We start from the raw sequence: 22,254 nt of genomic DNA, 5'->3' as shown, positions 1-22,254 counted from the left end.
TGATTAAGGTAATAGTGTTGATATAATACACTTAAACTTTTGAAAGACATTTGACTTGGTACTATGTGACATTTTGATTAAAGAAATTAGAATGATATAAAATTAACGTGGCACAAATTAAATAGATTAAAAACTGGCTAATTGATAGTTCTCAAAATGTAATTGTAAATGTGGAATCATCATTGAGCAGGTGTGTTTCTAGAGGGGTCCTGCAGAGATTTGTTCTTGGCCCTACTCTAGTTAACATTTTCATGAATGACTTGGAATAAAACATAAAATAATCACTGATAAAGTTTGCAGATAACAGAAAATTGAGAGAGTGGTAAACAATGAAGAGGACAGGTCATTAATAGAAAGTGATCCGGATCAATTGGTAAGCTGAGTGCAAGCAAAAAATATATACTTTTTAATATGGCTAAATGTACATATCTAGAAATAAAGACTGTAGGCTGTACAGGATGGGGGATTCTATCCTGGGAAGTAGTGACTCTGGAAAAAGATTTAGGGAGGGTAGGTGGATAATCTGGTGAACATGAGCTCCCAATATGATGCTGTGGCCAAAAAGGCTAATGCGATCCTTAGATGCATACACAGGGAAATCGAGTAGTAGAGAGATTATTTTGCCTCTGCATTTGACACTGGTGCAACTGCTGCTGGAATACTGCGTCCAGTTCTGCTGTCCACAATTCAAAAAAGAAGTTGATAAATTGGAGAGGGTTCAGAGAGGAGTCATGAGAATGATTAAAGGAGTAGACAACCTACCTTATAGACTAAAGGAGTTCAATCTATTTTTTTATTATTATTCATTATTTTAATGAAGAGAAGGTTAAGGCCTGACTTGATTTCAATCTGTAAGTGCCTACATGGGAGACAAATATTTAATAATGGACTTTTCAGTCTTGTAGTAGAGTGGGGTATAACATGATCCAACGGCTGAAAGTTGAAGCTAGACAAATTCAGACTGGAAGTGGGGTAAATTTTTAACAGTGAGTGTAATTAACCATTGGAAAAACTCAATAAGGGTCGTTGTAGTGGATTCTTCATCACTGACAATTTTTAAATCAAAGTGAATGACGAATCTAAAGTATTGTCTGTGATGGAATACACCCCATGTTCACACCCTACACCCTATTGTAATAATCTTTGTACAAAGTATGCTTTGTAAGGTACCATGTGAAAACTCATAATTTGCAGGTCAGTATTGTCCTGGTAAAATATGTGTGGCAACACTTCATGTAAAGTTATAAGATTCCCCTGTATGATTTTATTAAAACATGTTCCAAACACCGCAGCCCTGCCAAGGCAGAAATCAAAGGGGTGTCCTGCACAAGGGAAGGTATGTGTGCTTGCCTTTGGCCTTGTCTACACTGCAGAGTTTTGTTGGCATGTTCACGCTACACTCCCTTTGTTGGCAGAGCACTTGGGGCACTAGCATCGACAGTGAGAGCAGTGCACTGTGGGTAGCTATCCCACAATTCAACTTGCCACCTTCTGCTGCTAGATTTTGTGGGAAGGCGGATTGGATCACAGCACATCATGGGTCCTGGCTCAACCTCCCATGATGCATTGCTTTCCATTCCAGCATTCCATGTGATTCAATTTTTGGTTCATGGCATTTATCAACGGACCTTGTTTGCTGTTCACCCTGCCATCTCTGTGAAAGGATGGATTCTGCACTGTTCTCCAATGCTCTGCTAGCTATCAGTAACACATCGCAAATGGCAGTGCAGGTAATCGTGAAGTTCCTAACTCAACAGGATTCACACTTGCCTGACGTGCTGTCTGACATGGATAGGAACAACATTAGATTACTTTTGGCATTCAAGGAACAGCTGAACACGGTGGACCGTTGCTTTTGGGCTCAGGAAACTAGCACTGAGTGGTGGGATCATAGTCCCATGAAGGTCTGGGATGACAAACAGTGGCTACAGAATTTTCAGATGAGGAAAGCAACCTTCCTGGAACTGCGTGTAGAGCTTGCCCCAGCCCTGTGGCACAAGGACACCTAAATAAGAGCTTCCCTCTCAGCAGAGAAGAGCATGGTGATTGCTGTATGGAAGCTGGCAACTCCAGACTGCTACCAGTCAGTCGCGAATCAGTTTGGAGTCAGGAAGTCAACCATAGGGTCTGCATTAACGCAAGTCTGCAGGACCATTAATCGCATCCTGCTATGAAGGACCATGACTCTTGGCAATGTGCATGAAATAGTGGATGGCTTTGAATAAATGGGTTTCCCTAACTGTGGAGGGACAATAGATGGCATGCATATTCCAATTTTGGAACCGGACCACCTTGCAATAGGAAGTGGTACTTCTCCATATTGTTGCAGGGACTTCTGGATCACCGCAGGTGTTTGACTGGCATCAATGCAGGGTGGTCTGGAAAGGTGCATGACGCATGTATAATAAAATCATAGAAGATTAGGGTTGGAAGAGACCTCAGGAGGTCATCTAGTCCAACCCCCTGCTCAAAGCAGGACCAATCCCCAACTAAATCATCCCAGCCAGAGCTTTATGAAGCTGGGCCTTATAAACCTCTAAGAATGGAGATGCCACCACTTCGCTAGGTAACCTATTCCAGTGCTTCACCACCCTCCTAGTGAAATAGTTTTTCTTAATATCCAACCTAGACCTCCTGCACTGCAACTTGAGTCCATTGCTCCTTGTTCTGTCATCTGCCACCATTGAGAACAGCCTAGCTCCATCTTCTTTGTGTTGGTAAGGGTGAAAAGTTTGCTCAGGGGTGCACTGCTGAGGCACGCTGCCGGAATGCTGATTTTGAGCAGCCAGATACCAGGGCTATTTGAAGGGCACAACAGGAGGCAGTTCAAATCAGGGAGGCTTTGAGGGAATACTTTGAAATTGAGAATTAGTAATGTATATTACTAAGCTTGGGACTGCAATGCTTAAGGAAATCGAGTTTTGCTAGGAAGCACTTGTGATTTTTGTGGCCTAGGATTCTATCTAAGAAAATAATTAAACTGCGTGTGTATGTGTTGCTGCCACCTGCTGTCACAATTTGCAGGAAACAAAAACGTGGCTTTTATTGCATTATCATTCAAAAACGTGGCTTTTATTGCACCGAAACCCCCCCCCCCCCCCCCACACACACACACACACACACACTCTCTCTCTCTCTCTCTCTCTCTCTCTCTCTCTCTCTCACAGAGGAGACACCAGGGGAGGCTGACTTTCCGAGCGGAGTATGTTTCAGGTTGAGGGGCTGACTGGAAGTGAGGACAGCCAAGCCCTAAGATACAACCGCATTTGCTCCAATCCCTCAGACAGAGACAAGCACCTACAAGATCTTTATCAATCATTCTCTAAACTACAGTACCCACCTGGGGAAGTGAGGAAACAGATTGACAGAGCAAGATGGGTACCCATAAGTCACCTACTACAGGACAGGTCCAACAAGGAAAATAACAGAACACCACTGGCCATCACATACAGCCCGCAGCTAAAACCTCTCCAGCACATCATCAACAATCTACAGCCTAACCTGGAAAACGATCCCTCACTCTCACAGACCTTGGGAGGCAGGCCAGTCCTCGCTTACAGACAGCCCCCCAACCTGAAACAAATACTCACCAGTGACTACACACCACACCACAGAAACACTAACCCAGGAACCAATCCCTGTAACAAACCCCATTGCCTACTCTGTCCCCGTATCTACTCTAGCGACACCATCATAGGACCCAACCACATCAGCCACACCATCAGGGGCTCATTCACCTGCACATCTACTAATGTGATATATGCCATCATGTGCCAGCAATGCCCCTCTGCCATGTACATTGGCCAAACCAGACAGTCTCTATGTAAAAGAATAAATGGACACAAACCAGAAATCAGGAATGGTTACATACAAAAGCCCGTAGGAGAACACTTCAGTCTCGCTGGACATTCAATAACAGATTTAACATTAGACATCCTTCAACAACAAAAACTTCATAAACAGACCTCAAAGAGAAACTGCAGAGCTACAATTCATTTGCAAACTTAACTCCATTAATTTGAGTTTGACTAGGGACTGGGAGTGGCTGGCTCACTACAAAAGCAATTTTCCCTTTCTTGGTATTGACACCTCCTCATCAATTATTGGGAGTGGACCACATCCACCCTGACTGAACTGGCCTTCTCAACATTGGTTCTCCACTTGTAAGGTAACTCCCTTCTGCTCATGTGCCAGTATATTTATGCCTGTATCTGTAATTTTCACTCCATGCATCTGTAGAAGTGGGGTTTTCAACCCATGAAAGCTTATGCCCAAATAAATCTGTTCGTCTTTAATGTTCCACTGGACTCCTCGTTGTTTTTGTAGAAAGTGGAAAGTAATGCACAGGCAGAGTTTGGGGAGGGCATGAGAAAGAGTTTTGAATCTGCTGAAGGGGAAGGCCACATCTGCAGAAGCACAAGGAACAAAACACAGCAGCATGATTGTTAAGTACACGCACACCTTTGAACCAGTCTATTAAAATACACCTTTAGTAACATATCAGTCACTTTCTCACTGACCCTTGACAAGCACACATGTTGGCGAACACCCCAAGCATGGTGAGTTTACTCCTGGGCGGGGGGCATTTTCCATGGGTAGAAAAGCAATATGAAAGGGCCACAGTGCAGTCAACTAGGAAAAATATTCTAAATTTTCCTACCCTTTTCCATAGGCCAAAACTTGTAGCAGATATCTCATTCTTGAGAGGAAACAACGAAGCAAGGGTGCATCTACTGCACTCTTGCAGCTTCCAACCGAGTCCCTATGCTTCTCACCTGTATGCCACTTTGGTCCCTGCTCAAATGATTGCAGAATGGCATGGGAAAGTTTCCTTCAATGAGGGAAGAAACAAAGGAGCTCTGCTAAGGAACCTTTGGCAGAGGATTGCCGAGTACCTCTAGGAAAGTTTCCTAGAGATCTCTCTAGAGGATTCCCATGAAATCTTGGTGTACATCAACAGCCTGTTATGCCATACTGCTTAACTGCACAGGGAAATGTCCAGCACACAGAAACAGCCTGCCTTGTACATTTCTATGCCCTCAATCCACTTCCACCCTACACAAAGCAAAACAGCTTTTGTAAAGGGAAGTTATGCATCACCAATGTATTAACGTTCTTTGAGGGTATCAGCAACTACGTGGATAGGGTGATCTAACCAGTTTAGTGTACTTGGCTTGATAAGGTCCCTCATCAAAGGCTCTTAAGAAACTAAGTAGTCATGGGATTAGAAGGGAAAGTTCTCTCAGTGATCAGTAACTGGTTAAAAGATAGGAAACAAAGGGCAGGAATAAATGGTTATTGTTCACAATGGAAAGAGATGAGCAGTAGGCTCCCCCAAGGATCTGTACCTGGGACCTGTGCTGTTCAGCCTATTCATTAATGATCTGGAAAAGGGAGTGAATAGTGAAGTGGCAAAGTTTGCAGATGATACACAGTTTTTCAAGATAGTTAAGTCGAAATCTGACTGTGAAGAGCTACAGGGAGTTCTCACAAAACTGGGTGCCTAGATAACAAAATGGCAGATGAAATTCAGCATTGATAAGTGCAGAGTAATGCGTATTAGAAAAAAATAATCCCAACTACACATATATAATGATAGGTTCTAAATTAGCTGTTACCCCTCAAGAAAGAGATCTAGTAGTTATCATGGATAGTTCTCTGAAAACTTCAGCTTAATGTGCTGCAACTGTCACAAAAGCTAACATTGTGTTAGGAACTATTAGGAAAGGGATAGAAAAGACAGAAAATATCATTATGCCACTTAATAAATCCATGGTGCATGTATACCTTGAATACTGTGTCCAGTTTTGGTCATCCTTTGTAAAAAAAAAGAATATACTGGGACTGGGAAAGTTTAGAGATGATCAAGAGTATGGAACGGCTTCCATATGAGGAAAGACTAAAAAGATTAGGGCCATTCAGTTTGAGTGGTGTGGAAAAACTGAAAAGAGAAGTTTTATTTACCCTTTCCCTCAATACAAAAAACAGGGGTCATCTGGTGAAATTAATAGGCAACAGATTACATACAAAGAATAAGAAGTTTATTTTTTCACACAGTGCACAGTTAACCTGTGGAACTTGTTGCCCTGTGATGTTGTGATGGCCACAACTGTAACTGAGTTCAAAAAAGAATGGGGTAAGTTCATGGAGGATAGGTCCATCAGTGGCTATTAGCCAAGATGGTCAGGGATTCAACCCCATTCTCAGGATGAACCTAAACTTCTGACTGTCAGAAGGTGGGAGAGGAAGATGAGGTGGATCACTCCCAAATGCCCTGTTCTGTATACTCCCCCAAAGCTGTGGTACTGGCTACTGTTGAAGACAGGATACTGGGCTAGATGGACCATCGGTCTGACCTAGTTTGGCAGTTCTTATGTTTGAAGATTGGATGTTTTTCTAAAAGATATGCTTCAGATATTCTGTTGGGGAAGTTCTATGGCCTGTGTCAGACTAGATGATCACAGTTGGTCCCTTCTGGCCTTGGAATCTCTGAATATATAGAGTCATCTTGAAGAACTCTGGTTACAAGCAAATATCTGTCATGTACTGGTGTACCTGATACATTCCAGGAGGATAGGTTCATGTTATGTAATTTATTTAACAAAATAGCAAGTTGTGTAATTCACATACACAACAGGGAGAAGTTCATGTAGCAACTACAAAATCAGTGCAGCACATGTTAAATGAATTTTAAAAAGCTGGTTAACTTATAGGTTATAAAAAGTAATTTTAAATGGGGGGAGTCATCCAGTTTGGGTATGTCTGGTGGGGTCCACTGGGTATTATTTTTGGCGCAGTGCTATTACTTTATCATTGATCTGGAAGAAAAAATAAAATCCACTACTAGTAAAATTTGCAGATGACAAACAAATTGGTGGGGTGGGGAATAATGATGGAACTATGTCAGTTATACAGACCACCCTGCATTGATTGGTGAGATGGGCTCATTTGAACCACGTGCATTTTGTCACAGCCAAATGTAAGGTTATGACATTCCAGGGTGCAGTGCAGACCGGTGAGGGGCTGTGTCACCCTTGCCCTGCAACCTGAAGTGCCTCACAATGCTTTGGTGCTGTAGCTCCCTCCTGGATTGGCCTGAGAATTTGGTCAGCAATGTTGCTTGGAACCTGTGGTAAGGGACCTCACCTTGAACCAAGTCTAATTTGTTAAATGTTAGTACTAGGAAGTGTTTTGTCTTTATTTCTCTTGTAACTATTTCTAACTTTGATGCATTATATGTGTACTTACTTAAAACTTCTCTCTTTGTAGTTAAATAAACTTGTTTTATTCTTTAATCAAAACTAATCCAGTATTGTGAACTGTGCGGGTAACTCCATTTAGGGCAGAAAACTGTTGTATATTGATCCCCTTAGAGGGGCAATGGACCTAATATATTTGGACTGTCCAGGAGAACACATTTTGGGGGGGGGGGGAGAATCTGGGACCGGGAATGTTTTGGGGTCATCCTGCAAGTAGTAACGAAGGCTACTGAAAGCCAGAGTGTGGCTGGTGTTTGCTGACAGGCTGCTGGGGTCAGAGTTGCTGGACAAGGGCTGTGGCTATACACAGACACTCAGGGTGTGATCTGCATGCTGTTTGGCTCCTCCTCCTTGCTGAAGAATGGCCACTTGACAGGTGATGCCCTTCAGCTTTGATGATACCTGGCTAGAGGCATCAGCTTGTCCTTCATCTTTGAGAAACAGATTTACCCACTCCCCAGACTTGTCTGGTAAATACATTTCAGTCATCATTTAATCTTATATTCATAACTTTGTGTATAGTGTTGCTACATTCATTTCACCATGATATTATTTACCAACAAGTTATTAGTTTTCAAATGATACCTTACAAGGCATATTTTGTACACCGATTACTACAGTGGTGTGTAAGGTGTGAATACAGGAGTGCATTCTATCACAGAAGTATTGGAACAAAGAATGTAAGTCATATTTATGAGTTCATAGACTGTATACTGGAAAGGAGTGACTCTGAAAATAACTTAGGAGTCACGGTACTTCCTCATTTGTCTGTATCCATTTTTTGTCTCTTTTCTTATACTCAGACTGTAAGACGCTTGGGGAGGGCTCTGATTGGGGGTGTAGGCTCTGGGGTGGGGCCAGGGATGAGGGGTTTGGGGTGCAGAAAGGTTCTCTTGGGCTACATCAGGGAGAGAGGACTTTCCCCAGCTTTCTCTCTCCGGGGCTGAGGCTGCAGGATAGTTGCCGCTTCCCCGGCCCCAGCAGGTCCAGGCTGGGGCTGGATTCAGGCCAGGGGAGGGGTGCCCTGACCATGCCTGGTGCTGGGCTAGGTGAGGGCTGGGGGAGAAGCGCCCCTCCCCCAGCCGGTCCCCGGGCACTAAATAGGCTGTTACGCAGCTGCACAGCTTATAGGGAACTTAAGTCCTCATCCAAAACTAAGGCTCAAAGGCTCTACTGTACTACTACTTCTAAAAATAATAATAATAAATAATGGTAGATAACCAATTGAACATTAGCTCCCAGTAATGATGTAGCTATAAGGTCAAATAGAATCTTTGAATATATAAACAGGCAAATATCAAGTAGGATTATGGAGGTGTGTATGGCATTAATGATACCATTACTGGAATACTGTGTCCACTTCTGATGTCCAGTCTTTGGAAAGGATGTCAAAAAATTAGAAAGAGTTTAGAAAATGATTAGATGTCTGGAAAACATGCCTAATAGTGAGACTTAAGACGCTCAATCTATTTAGTTTATCTATGAAAAGCTTGAGAGGTGACTTGATTATAGTTTGTAAGTACCTGCGGGGAGATTTCAGACAGCAGACAACTCTTTAGTCTAGCAGAAAAAGACATAATGAGATGCACTAGTTGTAAACTGAAGCTAGTGAAGGTGATTAACCACTGAAATAATTTACGTAGGGATATGGTGGATTATCAATCACTTGAAGTGCTTAAATCAAGAGTACAGATCTTTCTGAAAGATATGTTCTTCCTCATACTGTAGTTTTGGGCTTGATGTAGAAATTGAGTGAGGTTCTTTGTCTTGGGTTGTATGCCATAGGTAAAACTAGATGATCAGTGATCCCTGTGACTTTAAAATCTGTGAATTTATGGGCAGTCCCACTGGTAAAAGAGGCTAAAAACCAGTAAAGGAACGGAGTTAAAATTGTTGGCAGAACCATAAATATGAATTTCCAGACATCCTAGAATGTTTTAAATTGCAGTCCTAATTTACGGTCTCTTAAAATATTATGGGTTTATATTCCTTTTTTAACTACAACTTTTTAATAGTGTTACTATTACAGCCTTAACTCCAATCTTAATGATCTTGTCTGGGGTTATATTAATATTGTATAAAGCAGTTTACTCTGAATTTGCTTTGTGAAGCAATTTGCTCTTTGCTTTATTTTTAATTCCCTTCCTTCCTTTGTCCCTTCATTCACCAACTCTAGTGAATACTCCAGTGATTACTCGGACTGGACCGCAGATGCAGGAATTAATCTGCAGCCACCAAAGAAAATTCCTAAACTTAAAACCAAGAAAGCAGAGAGCAGTTCAGAGGATGAAGAGGGGATTGAGAAACAGAAACAGAAGCAAATTAAAAAGGAAAGGAAAAAAGGGAATGAAGATAAAGATGGACCGACAACATCACCAAAGAAAAGGAAACCCAAAGAGAGGAAAAAAAAGGTTGGGTACATTTTATAGCTTATAGGGCGCTTATTCCTAGTATTGTGAGAGGCATGAGTAGATTTGAACATGAGTTTATGCAAACCCAAAATACCTTTTAATAATTTGAGAACACGTCTTACATTTTATTTATGCAAATATTGATTATCCCGAATGTTATCCCGAATTGATTATCCCAAATAGCCATTGTAAGGTCTCCACATAATGCTTTTTCTTTGCCTGAATTGGTTCTGTAATGGTTATTTTTATTATGATCTGAATTTGAGGTGTTTCACCTCTTGAATATATTGGTGTCCCTACAACCAGGAGTACAGTCTTTGCTGTGACTGTGCCACTTTATGACCATTTTATGATGCTCAAGAAGATAAAGCAGTGTTGCTATAAACTGGGAGTATAGAGGGTTGTAGGACGGCACTTAAGGAGCCTGGCAAGAAAATAGTATTAAGTGTGGATCCAGGTATAAAATGTTGAAGATCATTCTCAACAGGAGTCTGTGTTAGGGAGTGCAAGATATTAGGTGGCAGTCTCCTTGTCTGCAGCAAGTTTGCATTAATCAGAATAAACCAATTTCTGTTGCTGATTTATCTAGGTATTTATATCACACTCCTCTTCTTGGCATAAAAATACATCTATGATATGATTGTGGATGAGACCTTGACTTCGCATATATTTGGGAAACTTGGCTGGATAACATTTTAACCAGGTATCTCCTATTGGGTACTCAGTTGAGTATGAATCAAAAGAGGGATAGAGAGATATAGCCACATTAGTTATATCTGGCTGCATGCAGGAGGGCTTCCATTCCAAAAGTATGTCCATCTGGTGTGTGACTCTTGGATGGAGTTAAGATAGGACTTGTGTTGCTGTATAAATTACCCCATTGCATCTCTCAGTTCTTTGTTGAGCTGACTGAGTTCCTCTCTGTGGTGATGGTGGAGTTGTCAGAATTTTTTTTAGGGTGACTAGTCTCCATATGGATAATGACTTTTCTCTGTTAGTTCAAGATTTCAGGACTTCTATGATTTTTGGACTCTTAAGTGGCTTCTGGCATACATATGGCTGGTCACCTTCTGGATCTCAGTTTTGGGCTTGGGGAGCAGGGGAGTAAAGGCTATACATTTATCATGGGCTAAACATTCTTCCATTTTGGGGCAAAGGGCACGTTTTATAGGTCACTCTTTAAATATTAACAGAACCAGTTCAGCTCTCTGACTGGAGCATACACTAAATAAGAGAGAACACTACACGGAGGGTTTGGTATAACACTGTAGTTTTTTTTTGTCCTCAGCTATTGGTTCAGTGGCCCTTTCCTCACCCTCTTTCCTGGCTTCATTTTCACAAGTTACCATGATATATAGAAAATCTGTTACAAATGAAAAGGGTAAAGGACTAGAAGTTAGTAGTATTGTTCTGAATCGGACTGTGGTATAAAAGTATTTCTAATCTTACACCACAATTATTCAGGAGATGAGGAAATCTTCATTTCCACTGTAGTTTCTGTAAAGTTACAGTTGCAGGTCAATGGAACTGTTGCAGGGGTGAGCAGCCTTGTTAATTCAGGTGATGTCATCTTGTTTACAGAGTTGAGCATTTTGGACTGTGAGGATTTTCACAATGGTTAGAAAATATCACTTAGACAACTCAGTCAGAATCTGCATTGGAAACATATCAAGTTGGGGATGAGGGACAGATGAAACTATTCTTCTCTGCTTGAATTTCAGACACTGTAGTTTATTGAGGTTCTGTTGGATGTTGCTTCCAAAACCCAGGTTATACACTGATATTTCTTGTCTGATGCAGGCTAGCAAAAGGTGGAATGAATTATGATGCCCATTATTAGAGGAGATTGTCAGTGTCTCATAGGAGGGGAAAGTACTAGCATCTCTTATAGAACCTAATGTTAAAATCATTTTTAAGAAACCATCTCCCAGCATGGCCAATCTCTCCAATTATTTTCCTCTCTCACATCTCCCTTTTATGAAGAGAAAGGATTGTTAAGGATACGTGGCTAATTTCACTGTTTGCTTTATCTTTGCTGATTGTTCAGTGATATTAGTCAGTTATTGCATCCAGGCAGATTCTTAGGCATGTTGACCCACCTTTGATACTGTTTACTGCACGTTGTGAAACCTAGCAGCAGTAGATGGAGTTGCTTGAGTGGCTCTAATACTTGGTTTTGAGGTCTCAGAAGGTAGTTTTCGTCATCTGACCCAAGAGCTCTCTCATACGCGCACACACACACATGCTGGTCATTGTGAGTAGAGACCCTTACGAGGAATTGGGTAGGTGGAGTGCGCAGTGCTGCTTTATATACAGAAGAGACAAAACTTAGTCTCCATTTTATCAGATTAGGTTATGGAGCTGTCATTTACCCAGTCTAGATAGAATTTGGGGCTTACAGGAGAACTAACTTGGCTAGGACATGACCCAAATAAGACAATGAGGGTACATCTATGTGGCAAGCAGAATCCGCAGCAGCAAGTCTTAGAGCCTGGGTCTACAGAATTGGGCTTGAGCTATGGCACCAAAAATAGCTGTGTAGAAGTCCACCCCTCTAGGCTTCGGAGCCTAACCTCCAGCCTGAGTTTGAACCTCTACACAACTATTTTAAGTGCCGTATCACGAACCTGAGTCTGTAGAGCCAGGTTCTGGGACTCTCTGCCACAGGTTTCTGCTTGCCATGTAGACATATGCAGAGAAACTAAAATCTATCCTTATGCATATATAGTTTATTCAAGAAGTGGCTATCAGCAGGGCATATTCATTGAGGTGTCCTAACCTCTGGAATTTACTCCCTCTTCATCACCATCTTTTGTTTCACAGAGCTGGGTTTTTGTTAACTCTCAGGACCTGCTGCAAGACCTATATTTTCTCTGAAGCCTTTTCTGTGTGGGTTAGAGTAAACTGGATTAAATTTTCATATTTGATAGTAGGTTGAAAGGATCCTTATGTGAATATTGTTCTAATGCACGTGTTAGTATAAATAACTTCAAGTTCATGGGCTTTATCAGATAAGTGCTTTTTTGAAAATTAAAATAGACATAAATTCTTCGATTATGGTCAATGTGTCTGTTAATCTGGGTGCACATGGACCCCATGCGTGCTAGACTGGATTTTTTTTTAATGTATTTTATTTTATTGAATAGAAATGTCCATTGAGGCCATGTATGCACCCTATATTGCCTTTTGCTCTCGTATGAGGGCAAAAATGGCAGGGCACCTATGACCTTCCTGTAGCGAGGTTGAAGACTCACTGGCATGGCGCCTCCTGCTGGTCATCCTGGGAATTAGCTCTTTTCCAGCTCTGGAGCACCTTCTGTTGGCTGATGTGTCGCCTGCCTCAGGCCACCGTGTCCCTCGCGGACCCTGGTGCCCTTTACCTTGGTGTTCTTCCCCAGCAGTACCCCTTGCTCTAGGTCTCCCCTCCCAGGGGAACCCCCAGCCCTCTAAACCCACCTTACTTCAGTGGCTACTGCCAGTCGTCATCTAGGCCCCAGTCACTGGGGCAAACTGCAGTCTGTAAAGGCCACTCATCATGGGCAAAGGAGTCAGACCAGCTGCCCCTGCCTAACCTCAGGCTGCACCTCTGCAAGCCCACTACCTGCTTTGGCCTTTAGCCAGGCCCACAGCCTGGGGATTTGCCAGGCTGGAGCTCCCCAGCTCCTCTTGCCTTTCCCCAGCACTGCTCTACTCCCGGTACCCTGAGCTCCCAGGCAGCTAGGCCCTTCCCACTCCAGGGCTGCAGTGAGACTCCACCAGCTTCTGGCCCACAGCCCTCTTATCAGGGCCAGCTGGGCCCTAATTAAGCTGGCCACAGCTGTGGCTGCTTCCCCAATCAGCCTAGCTTGGCTGCTTTTAACCCCTGCTTATTGGAGTGGGGCAGGCGCCCTACTACACTTCCCTCAGTTCTGTCTTGCTGTCCTTGGCATCAAGAAGGAATCTAGCTGGCGTTCAACCCATAGACTTAGCTTCAGCGAACTATCTCAAAATCATATACAGATCTTCTGAGGTTCTTCAGTACCACGTTCTTTCTTTTATTTTTATTTCCCTACTCTGTTGTAGTGCTTGTCACACTGAAAGCTGTTTGCAGACTCCCCTGAATAGTGCTCCATCTCACATACAGACCCTCGTAAAAAGGTACTTATAATAGTGAGCTCAAAACCCACAGGCTTCACCCTTATCCATCTTATGATGGGCTAATTACATTAAAAGACATACGTAGCAGATGCCTGTTCTGCTTGGGAAAGTCTTGCCTCCTAAGCAGATGCTTGGTCTGCTGCTCCTTCTCTGCAAGAACCCAGAAGTAGAGGGATATGAGGCTGAAGCTCCACCTTCTGGAGAAGTCTATGCGAGTGGCATCCGATCCAGAAGAGCCGAGCTTGAAGACTTCTGCAGAGGAAGTGGCACAGAAGCCACACTTAATGTTGACATCAGCATTGGTGCCACCCCCAGCACTGAAACCGTTGACAGGCCTGAAGTTGAAGCAAGGTGCTAAAAAGGGCTGCCCCAAACACTGGGGCAAGAGCTCAAGAAGGTACCCTGGCACCTCCTGAGGCTATTGTGGGGACCATCTTTTCAGGCCTTGGAGTTGGTCCCAACCTTTGCAGAACAGGAGTTTCACTAGCAAAACCTCAGTTGCTGAAATACAGAGAGGAACGAGATCCAAAGGCCAAAGATCCCTCTCACTGCTAGGTTTCACAACACTGTGTGTTAAACAGCATCAAAGGCAGGTCAATATATATAAAAATCTGCCAGGATGCAAAAATTGATCACTATCATCTAACAATCAGCAACCAACCCCAGATGAGACTGTAATCTCCACACCAGTACCAGCACTGGAAAATTTCAGGGCCTTTCAAGAGCTGCTGGTGCAGATTGCGGACACCTAGGACACTGAGACTTTGGTCATCTGTGAGAAGACTCACAAGCTATTTAAAGTTTTGTCAGCCATTGGTCTCTCCAGGATTGCTCCTCCCCATAAATGTAGACCTCCTAGATCTGGCAAGAACTTTTGTGGCAAACACGAGCCACTATAAGACTCACAAAGCATGCTGAAAAACAGTACCAGGTACCAGAGTGGATTTGATTTAAATCAAATTGATAGTCAGGAAGACTCGATTTAATCATGGATTTCTACATAAAAGTGCATTCTTATTGGTTGTTATAACCTTAATACATATTCTTCACAACTCAGAGTCAGATGTAGGTTTCATTTTTAGAAGGTACACACCATACATTTTTAAACAGTGGTTTATTCTGAAAACTTTTCAGATTAGTTTTACAGCTATATCAGAAAATGAATGATTGTTTGGTTATTTTATTTACCAAAGGTAATTGAAGCAGATATTTAGGAAGTCTTTGGGAGGTGAACTATCTCCTGTTCAACAGGCTAATCATTAATATTTGGAGGATTTTCTTGCCATGCTGTATTAGGAGAACATCACCAGCCAGACATTTAAATTGTTTTATTTAATTAAAACAACAACGTTATGTATTCTGGATTTTTTTCAACAGAAAACATATAATATTTTAACAAAACAAGCATATGAATTTTTGCATTTAGTTAAATATTCAGGTGTTTTAAAATCAGGTTTGTTTTTGTTAAAATTGTTTTTAACTAAAATAGTTAAATGAAATATTTTTCTTAAAAAAAAACAACAAAAATTAAATCAACTATGTTAGCCAGGTCAACATGAGAAACTTAAAATATTGGCTTTTGCAGCTAACTCAGTCGTCTTCAGCTTCATTTTCCTGTTTGTTCATAATCTGGAAAAGAAAAACAGGTCCCAAACAATTTCTCAGTTTGGAATGAATTAGTCCAAAGGAAGAAAATATTCTGTCTACACCAGCAGAAGAAGCTACTGCTGTTAAGTGAGATTATCTCTTCAACAGTCTCTGAATCCAAGTGGTTAAGTGACTTCCACCAGTTCACTGGTGTGATGTTCTTTAAAACATCATCAGCAAACATATATTTCTTGAATGGTTCACCCTTAGCTCTGAAGTTTTTTATAATTGGCATTATGGAGAAGAGGGATGATTGCTGGATGTCCATGTCATAACCAGCTCCTCTTCTTCAGTAGTTAAGGTTTGACCCTGGTACCGAGTATTGAGAATATTTGCAAGAAAATTACCTGGAGATAGTGCTTGTCCCATTTGGTTTTTTAATGCTTGTAATTTAACGCTGTCATTGTATATTTCTCTTTTTAAGATCTCCCTCAGTTCCTTCCAAATTTCAACAGCATCAGCAATAAAACAGCTATTTCTCTGCATTTTGTTCAAGGCTTCAGGGTACTCAGCATGTGTTCAACATTTCTTTTAAGCCCAATGTTGAGAACTTTGGCTGTGACAGTGCCATCTATTTTTTCATGATTTTGTTTACAAACTGTTGTCAGATTAGGCCAGTTTTTGATATAGTGCTCAGAACAGTCCACTACTGAGTTCCATCGCACGTCTTGTGGGGTTTAACTTGGTTCCTCCCACTTTTTTCAGAGCAGCTGCTGCAAAGTGGTTGTTACGGAAGTATTTTGCAGTTTCAACAACATTAGTCTTTATTTCTGGAACACTGAAGTCTTTGGCTAGAAGGTGCATCAAATGAGCACTGCAACCGTTTGTTATTAGTTTGGGACTCTCTTTACTCTCTTCTAAATAATTTCTTCTCATCTTGGATATATTTGCAACATTGTCTGTGACCAAGCTGCGTACTAGACATTTGAATTTTTTTTCACAGTTTATTATAACTTTTACTGCTGCTTCTTGTAAGTATTCTGCTATGTGTACATTTCCTGATGCATCAATTGTTTCTGTAAGGAAGACACTCCCTTCTTCTGTTGTCACACGAGCACAACACATACAACAGGATCATTGCGAACATTGCTCCACCCATCAAGACTCAGGTTAACAATTTTACCCTCTAGAACTTTTGCACACTGCTCAATTTCTCTTTCATACACTTTGTCCAGCAATTTGCCTGTGACATCTGCTCTGTTGGGTGGACTGTATCCTGGTCTTAATGACTGAACCATGTTAATGAAGTGTGGGTTCTCAATCATACAGAAAGGAGAGCTTGTTGCGTAATCAAACCATTACCTCTTTTTGTAATCTGCTGGTTCTTATCACAAACTTTTCTATGATTGTTTCTGGATGATGGAGTTTGTTTTTTTTTCTTTTTGCAACAGGTGAGATATACTGTGGCTATGTGACGTACATGATGTGACCGAAACACTATCATTGGCAGATAACTCTGAAACTATAGAAAATGATGGTGATCTTGAAGGTGGATAGTTTTCAGAATCCTGTATGTTGAGGATGGATTCTCCTAAACAAAATAACTCAATGCAGTTATTTAATTATTATTACCATACTGCTTATTTAGTATTACTCATTGCATTCACTGCCACTCAGTACGACTTTAAAGGTGAAATTGTATAAGGAAGATCTGCCTATTTCAGCTATTTATTTTTTACCACAACTGCATCTAAAATGATAGTACCATAGAGTAACAACTATATTTTTTGCTCAAACATGAGAATTCAAGAATAGTCCAGAAGGAAGACAGGCAGTCCTTAAGAAAGAAGTATGAAATAAAAAAGTTTACCAATCTGAAGATCCTGCATGTTCAGATGTTTCATCATTTTCAGCGCAGCTTCCTTCTGACAAGGAACACTTCTCATGATGTTGTTTCATTCGAGCTACCAGGCCTTGTATTTCTTTGTTGCACTGTTTGCATTTTGCACGCATGCCTCTTATCCACAGGTAGAGGAACTTCATTAAAATATTCTCAAACTGGGTCTCTTTTACGGCCTGCTGCCATTATAGGTTTTCCCTTCTAGTGAGAGAATGGCATGGTAGATCTCAAATCAATGAAGGCTACACTTAAAAAGACCTCAAGACTTCTGGAATATGCTGCTCAAACAGTTTCACTTTTGTTTCTACTGCCTGTCCCTCCCTTCTCACATTTATCTCCGGACTTCTTCTCCTTGTCCAGATCTATTCTGCCCGCAACAATCTTCTATTCACTGAACTTTTTGAAACTTTGCACTTTTAGAGAGAGGTAAGGGATTGACTCTGTGTACAAAAATGTTCAGAGGGACAATAGGGTTGAGGTCTGTTATTTCTCACTTCTATATTTTATTTATTTATTTATTTATTTATTCATTCATTCATTTTAAAAACATTTTTGCTGTTAGCAAGCATGTTATCTCTGGAGACACATATCCAGTTGGAGAACTGTAAAACTAAGCATCTCTGATGGTATCTTCTAGACTGAGCACTGAGTCCCATTGGGTAGATAGAAAGATTAACCTAAATAATCTATACAGAGGCCCCTGGAGCCCCATAAATTTGGGTCCCTAATCCATGAACTGTTGGAACACATTTACAAAACTTTTCTTAAACATTACATGAATATATTATCTCATACTATAGAATTAGAATTTATAATCCTTATTCCATGATGAGATATGTATCTGAATTAAAACTATCTTTAGATAGGTTTTTTTCAAAAAAACCTGATTTAAATAAAAAAAATCTGTTTTTTTTTTTTTAATTAAAAAAAAAATCATTGATTTTTATCCACCCTGTCAGGTACCCCTCTCAGGATTCAAGCACTTTTTAATACCCATCCCAACTCCTGCTGGTCTTGTTTGTCCAGGAGACATTGAGATCCACCTAGAACACACCTAACAACAAGGATCCGAAACACTTAGATCTGTTTGGAAGAAATGCGTACTCATTGGCCTTGCTGCAATTGAGGGTGGCCAAGTGCCAGGCATTTCTGGCCAAATGCAACTTTTTAACATGGTACAAGATTACACCTTTCCTGGCCAATGTCCATCATGAAAGCAGAGAGGAGCTGAAAGACATTATAATAGCAGGCCGACTTGTGGCCATAATGGCTCTACAGCAGTGGTTCCCAAACTTGTTCTGCCACTTGTGCAGGGAAAGCCCCTGCCGAGCCGGGCCGGTTTGTTTACCTGCCGCATCTGCAGGTTCGGCCGATCGCAGCTCCCACTGGCCGCAATTCACTGCTACAGGCCAATGGGAGCTGCTGGAAGCGGCATGGGCTGAGGGATGTACTGGCCGCCACTTCCAGCAGCTCCCATTGGCCTGGAGCAGCGAATCGCGGCCAGTGGGAGCCACGATCGGCCGAACCTGCGGACGCGGCAGGTAAACAAACCAGCCCGGCCCGGCAGGGGTTTTCCCTGCACAAGTGGCAGAACAAGTTTGGGAACCACTGCTCTACAGGTAATGAATATGTCTGACATCACTGGCAGGTCTATGGCCACTGCAGTGACCATGCAGAGTGTGGCGTGACTCCAAGCCTCGGGTATCCCTCACAGGCACAAGCAATGGATTAGGACTTGCCCTTTTAGTGCTTGGAGCTGTTCAGCGAATTAACGATAGTTCCTTACACTTGCTGAAAGATTCCAAAACAACTTTACACTTTCTGGGAATCGACATTCCCCCACCCTATTGAAAGACATCAACTATCACACCAGCAGAGACTGCATACTATATCTAAACACAGACACCTAGAGTACTTGTACTACAACATGGGGCGTCAGCTCCACTCGACTTTAGCCCCACACTCTGCCGTAATGACCTGTCAGCATAATTGAGAGGATGGTCAAGAGCTGCATAAGAACCAGTCCTCAGAGCATGATCTGCCTTGCCCCTCCACTGGACATGGTCTTGTTATAACCTCAGACAGATGGGTGCTGGAGATCATAGTCCATGGCTACCATATCTAATCCTTTTTGTCTGCCCCCTACCAACTCCCCTTCTTTGTCCCTCTTCAGGGACCTTCTCATGAGAGCCTATTGCAAATTTAAGTGACCTCATGGCTTTGTCTAGGAGCCAAAGTGCAAGTAACTAGGTTGCTGGTGTACTGAGACCACAGCCTATTGTGCTGACCCATACTGAACCTCACTGGGCTTATTGTTTCTGTGTATTGGTCTGCTGTCTCTTAGATTGTGAGCTCTTTGGGGCAGGGATTGTCCGTTTTTTGTTCTGCACTTGTATAGCACCTAGCACTGTAGGGTCCTGATCCATGATAGGGGCTTTTAAATGCTACAATAATAATGAAATAATAATAATACAGAGAGAGATTCTTCTGCTCCTTTTATTTCCTTGTTCTGAAGAAGAAAAAAGGAGTTCTTTGTCCTATTCTATACTTAAGGAGACTCAACAAACATGCATGCAGTCTCAGATTCTATTCCTGGGGGAATTCTGCACCAAAAAATCCAAAAATTCTGCATATTTTATTTGTCAAAATAATGCAATATAATCACTCCCATTTCATTTAAATAAATTACCAAAATAAACTACCATACAGAAAAAAAATCATAACAACTGTTCAGCATTTCCTAAACAAATGAAAGTTAAGTTCCAAATACTTGGTAACCAAGACCCTGCATTCCAGTTATAATCCTGGATTTTCATTTAAATGACATTACTTTTATTTTGATGTTTGGTATTCTGTAAAGTAGGCTGTTGCTTTAAATTGCTGAGACTTTCACACATGAAAGTCGTACAGTTTTGCTAATCATTGTCCTGTATTTTTTTAAATGGATAAGTAAAATAGATCCTGACCTGTAATCTAACCCCATTGTGCCTCTTTGGCACAGGAAAAAAGGGAGAAAGCAGATAGACTCTCCTAGCTGAGGATTCTGTTACTGTCATTTACAATAGGGCTCCTTTACATCACTCTGGCAAGGTAAAGGGGCCTTAATCGACTAAGAATGGGAACAGTTAACTAACAATGGGAACATTAGCAGCCTGCCTGTTTAGTTGTTACAGGAGTAAGGTTTAGGAGGGTAATGCTTGCCTCTGTCAAGTTCATAACAGGTTTGCAGTTCTCAGCTTCCACCCCTGAGGAAATACCTAAGATTCACAGTGCGGCCTTACCATTACCCATACAGGGTTTTGCTTTTCAGATTCTCTCTGATGCTGAGTGTTAACCAAGTTTCTGGCCTTAGTCTCTAAGGTGCCACAAATACTCCTTTTCTTTCTAAGGAAGGAAGGAATCCCTGTCTGCCCCTGTCTAAATGACTGGCTGATCAGAGGCAGGTCCCAAGAAGAGACAGCTCTGGATTGCATTTTCTCCCTATTCTTTCCCTTAAAACTCCTGGTGAAGTATGTTAAATAATCTCTTGTACTAGCTCAGACAGTAGAGTTCATAGGCGCGGTGCTTAACTCCAGTTTGGTGAAAGCTTTTATGCCAGAGTACAGGTTCTGGTCCCTTCAGTCAACAGTGTATGATCTGCAGAACACTGTGTGTGTGTGTTTGGGCCATTTTGGTCCTTGTGCACATATGTGTGATGCAGCTTGCCAGGCTTTGCCTGCAGCCATTACAATGGTGGCTGAGGATGGAGTATATCCCGTCCACGCACCTTATGACCAAACAAATCACAGCCTTCCTCCCCCCTCCCCATTCTGCAGGAACTCAAGTGATGGCTATATATTTTGAATGTAAGAAAAGGGATATCCTTCTTGTTCCCCTTTGCAATGATGATGCTGGAGAGGTGCATCAGGGACAGACTGGGGTGCCCACTGGAGCCATCTGAAAATGCAAGGTTCAGGGTCTCAAGATGATCTAAAACTTCACATGAACAACTTGGAACTGAGAGCTATCAGACTGGCTTATATGGCATTCCTTCTCATACGCTGAAACACCCACAGTGCAGATTGTGACAGGCAACATGTCGTCAATGCACTAAACAAACAGGGAGGCGCTTGATCATCTCCTCTCTGCCTGGAGGTGTTCAGGTTCCAAGAACAGTCCCATTGGCAAGGAGTGACTCTGATAGCTCTACACCTACCAGGGCTCAGCAATGACCTGGTGGACTTTCTGGGCAGGAATGTGGTAACCAGCCACAACTGGTCACTGTGGAAATATTTTGTTGATGGGAACTCCCACCATAGACCTCTTCACCATGGCAGATAATGCCAAATGCAGGGATTTCTGCTCCATGGGCAGTATAAGCCCCAGCTCCCTTTCTAGCACCTTTCTACTTCAGTGGTCTTGTATGCCTTCCCACTGATCACTCTGATCCCTAAGAGCATATCCAAGATCAAATGGGACAGAGCTACAGTCATCATGATATTGCTCTGCTGGCTGAGACGATTTTGGCTGTTGGATCTCCTGCATTTGTCCAGCCAGTCCCCCACCCCCACCCCCAATATGACTTCCCACCTGCCTTGAAATGCTGTCTCAGAACTAGGGACAAATATTGCATCTGGACCCAGGGTCGTGCTTGGTGGCCTGAATGTTGGCTTATTGAGCAAGACACACAAAGACTGCTCCCGGCAGGTCCAGAAGATCCTTTTACAGAATGGCAAATATTTTCCATATGAGCAGCTCAAACAATGTGAGTCCAACTCAGATCCTATACCAAAGATTCTGGACTATATGCTGCCTTTATCTTCCTTAAAATTCATCTGGAAGTCATATCAGCATGTCTCGCTCTGATACAGTCATACTCAGTCTTTTCATACCCTACAGTGTTGAAATTCCTCAAGGACCTTCTCCCTACCTTCCCTCAGACTAAGGACCCTACTCCCACATTGTAGTGTAGCGAAGCCTG

The 22,254-nt window shown here is 42.1% G+C and overlaps 1 protein-coding gene across 1 annotated transcript in view; it reads left to right on the top strand.

The window, feature by feature from the left end:
- Nucleotides 1-22,254, top strand: part of PHIP (PHIP subunit of CUL4-Ring ligase complex) — a 296,706-nt gene that overhangs the window by 200,533 nt on the left and 73,919 nt on the right. Inside the window, exon 23 of the mRNA XM_074948017.1 lies at nt 9,436-9,670. Coding sequence (XP_074804118.1) covers nt 9,436-9,670 — 235 coding nt within the window. The remainder of the gene's footprint in view (nt 1-9,435; nt 9,671-22,254) is intronic.

Source organism: Natator depressus, chromosome 3, assembly GCF_965152275.1.
Source record: "Natator depressus isolate rNatDep1 chromosome 3, rNatDep2.hap1, whole genome shotgun sequence".
In the NCBI taxonomy this organism is placed as follows: domain Eukaryota; kingdom Metazoa; phylum Chordata; order Testudines; family Cheloniidae; genus Natator; species Natator depressus.
This window is presented reverse-complemented; position numbering and strand designations above follow the sequence as displayed.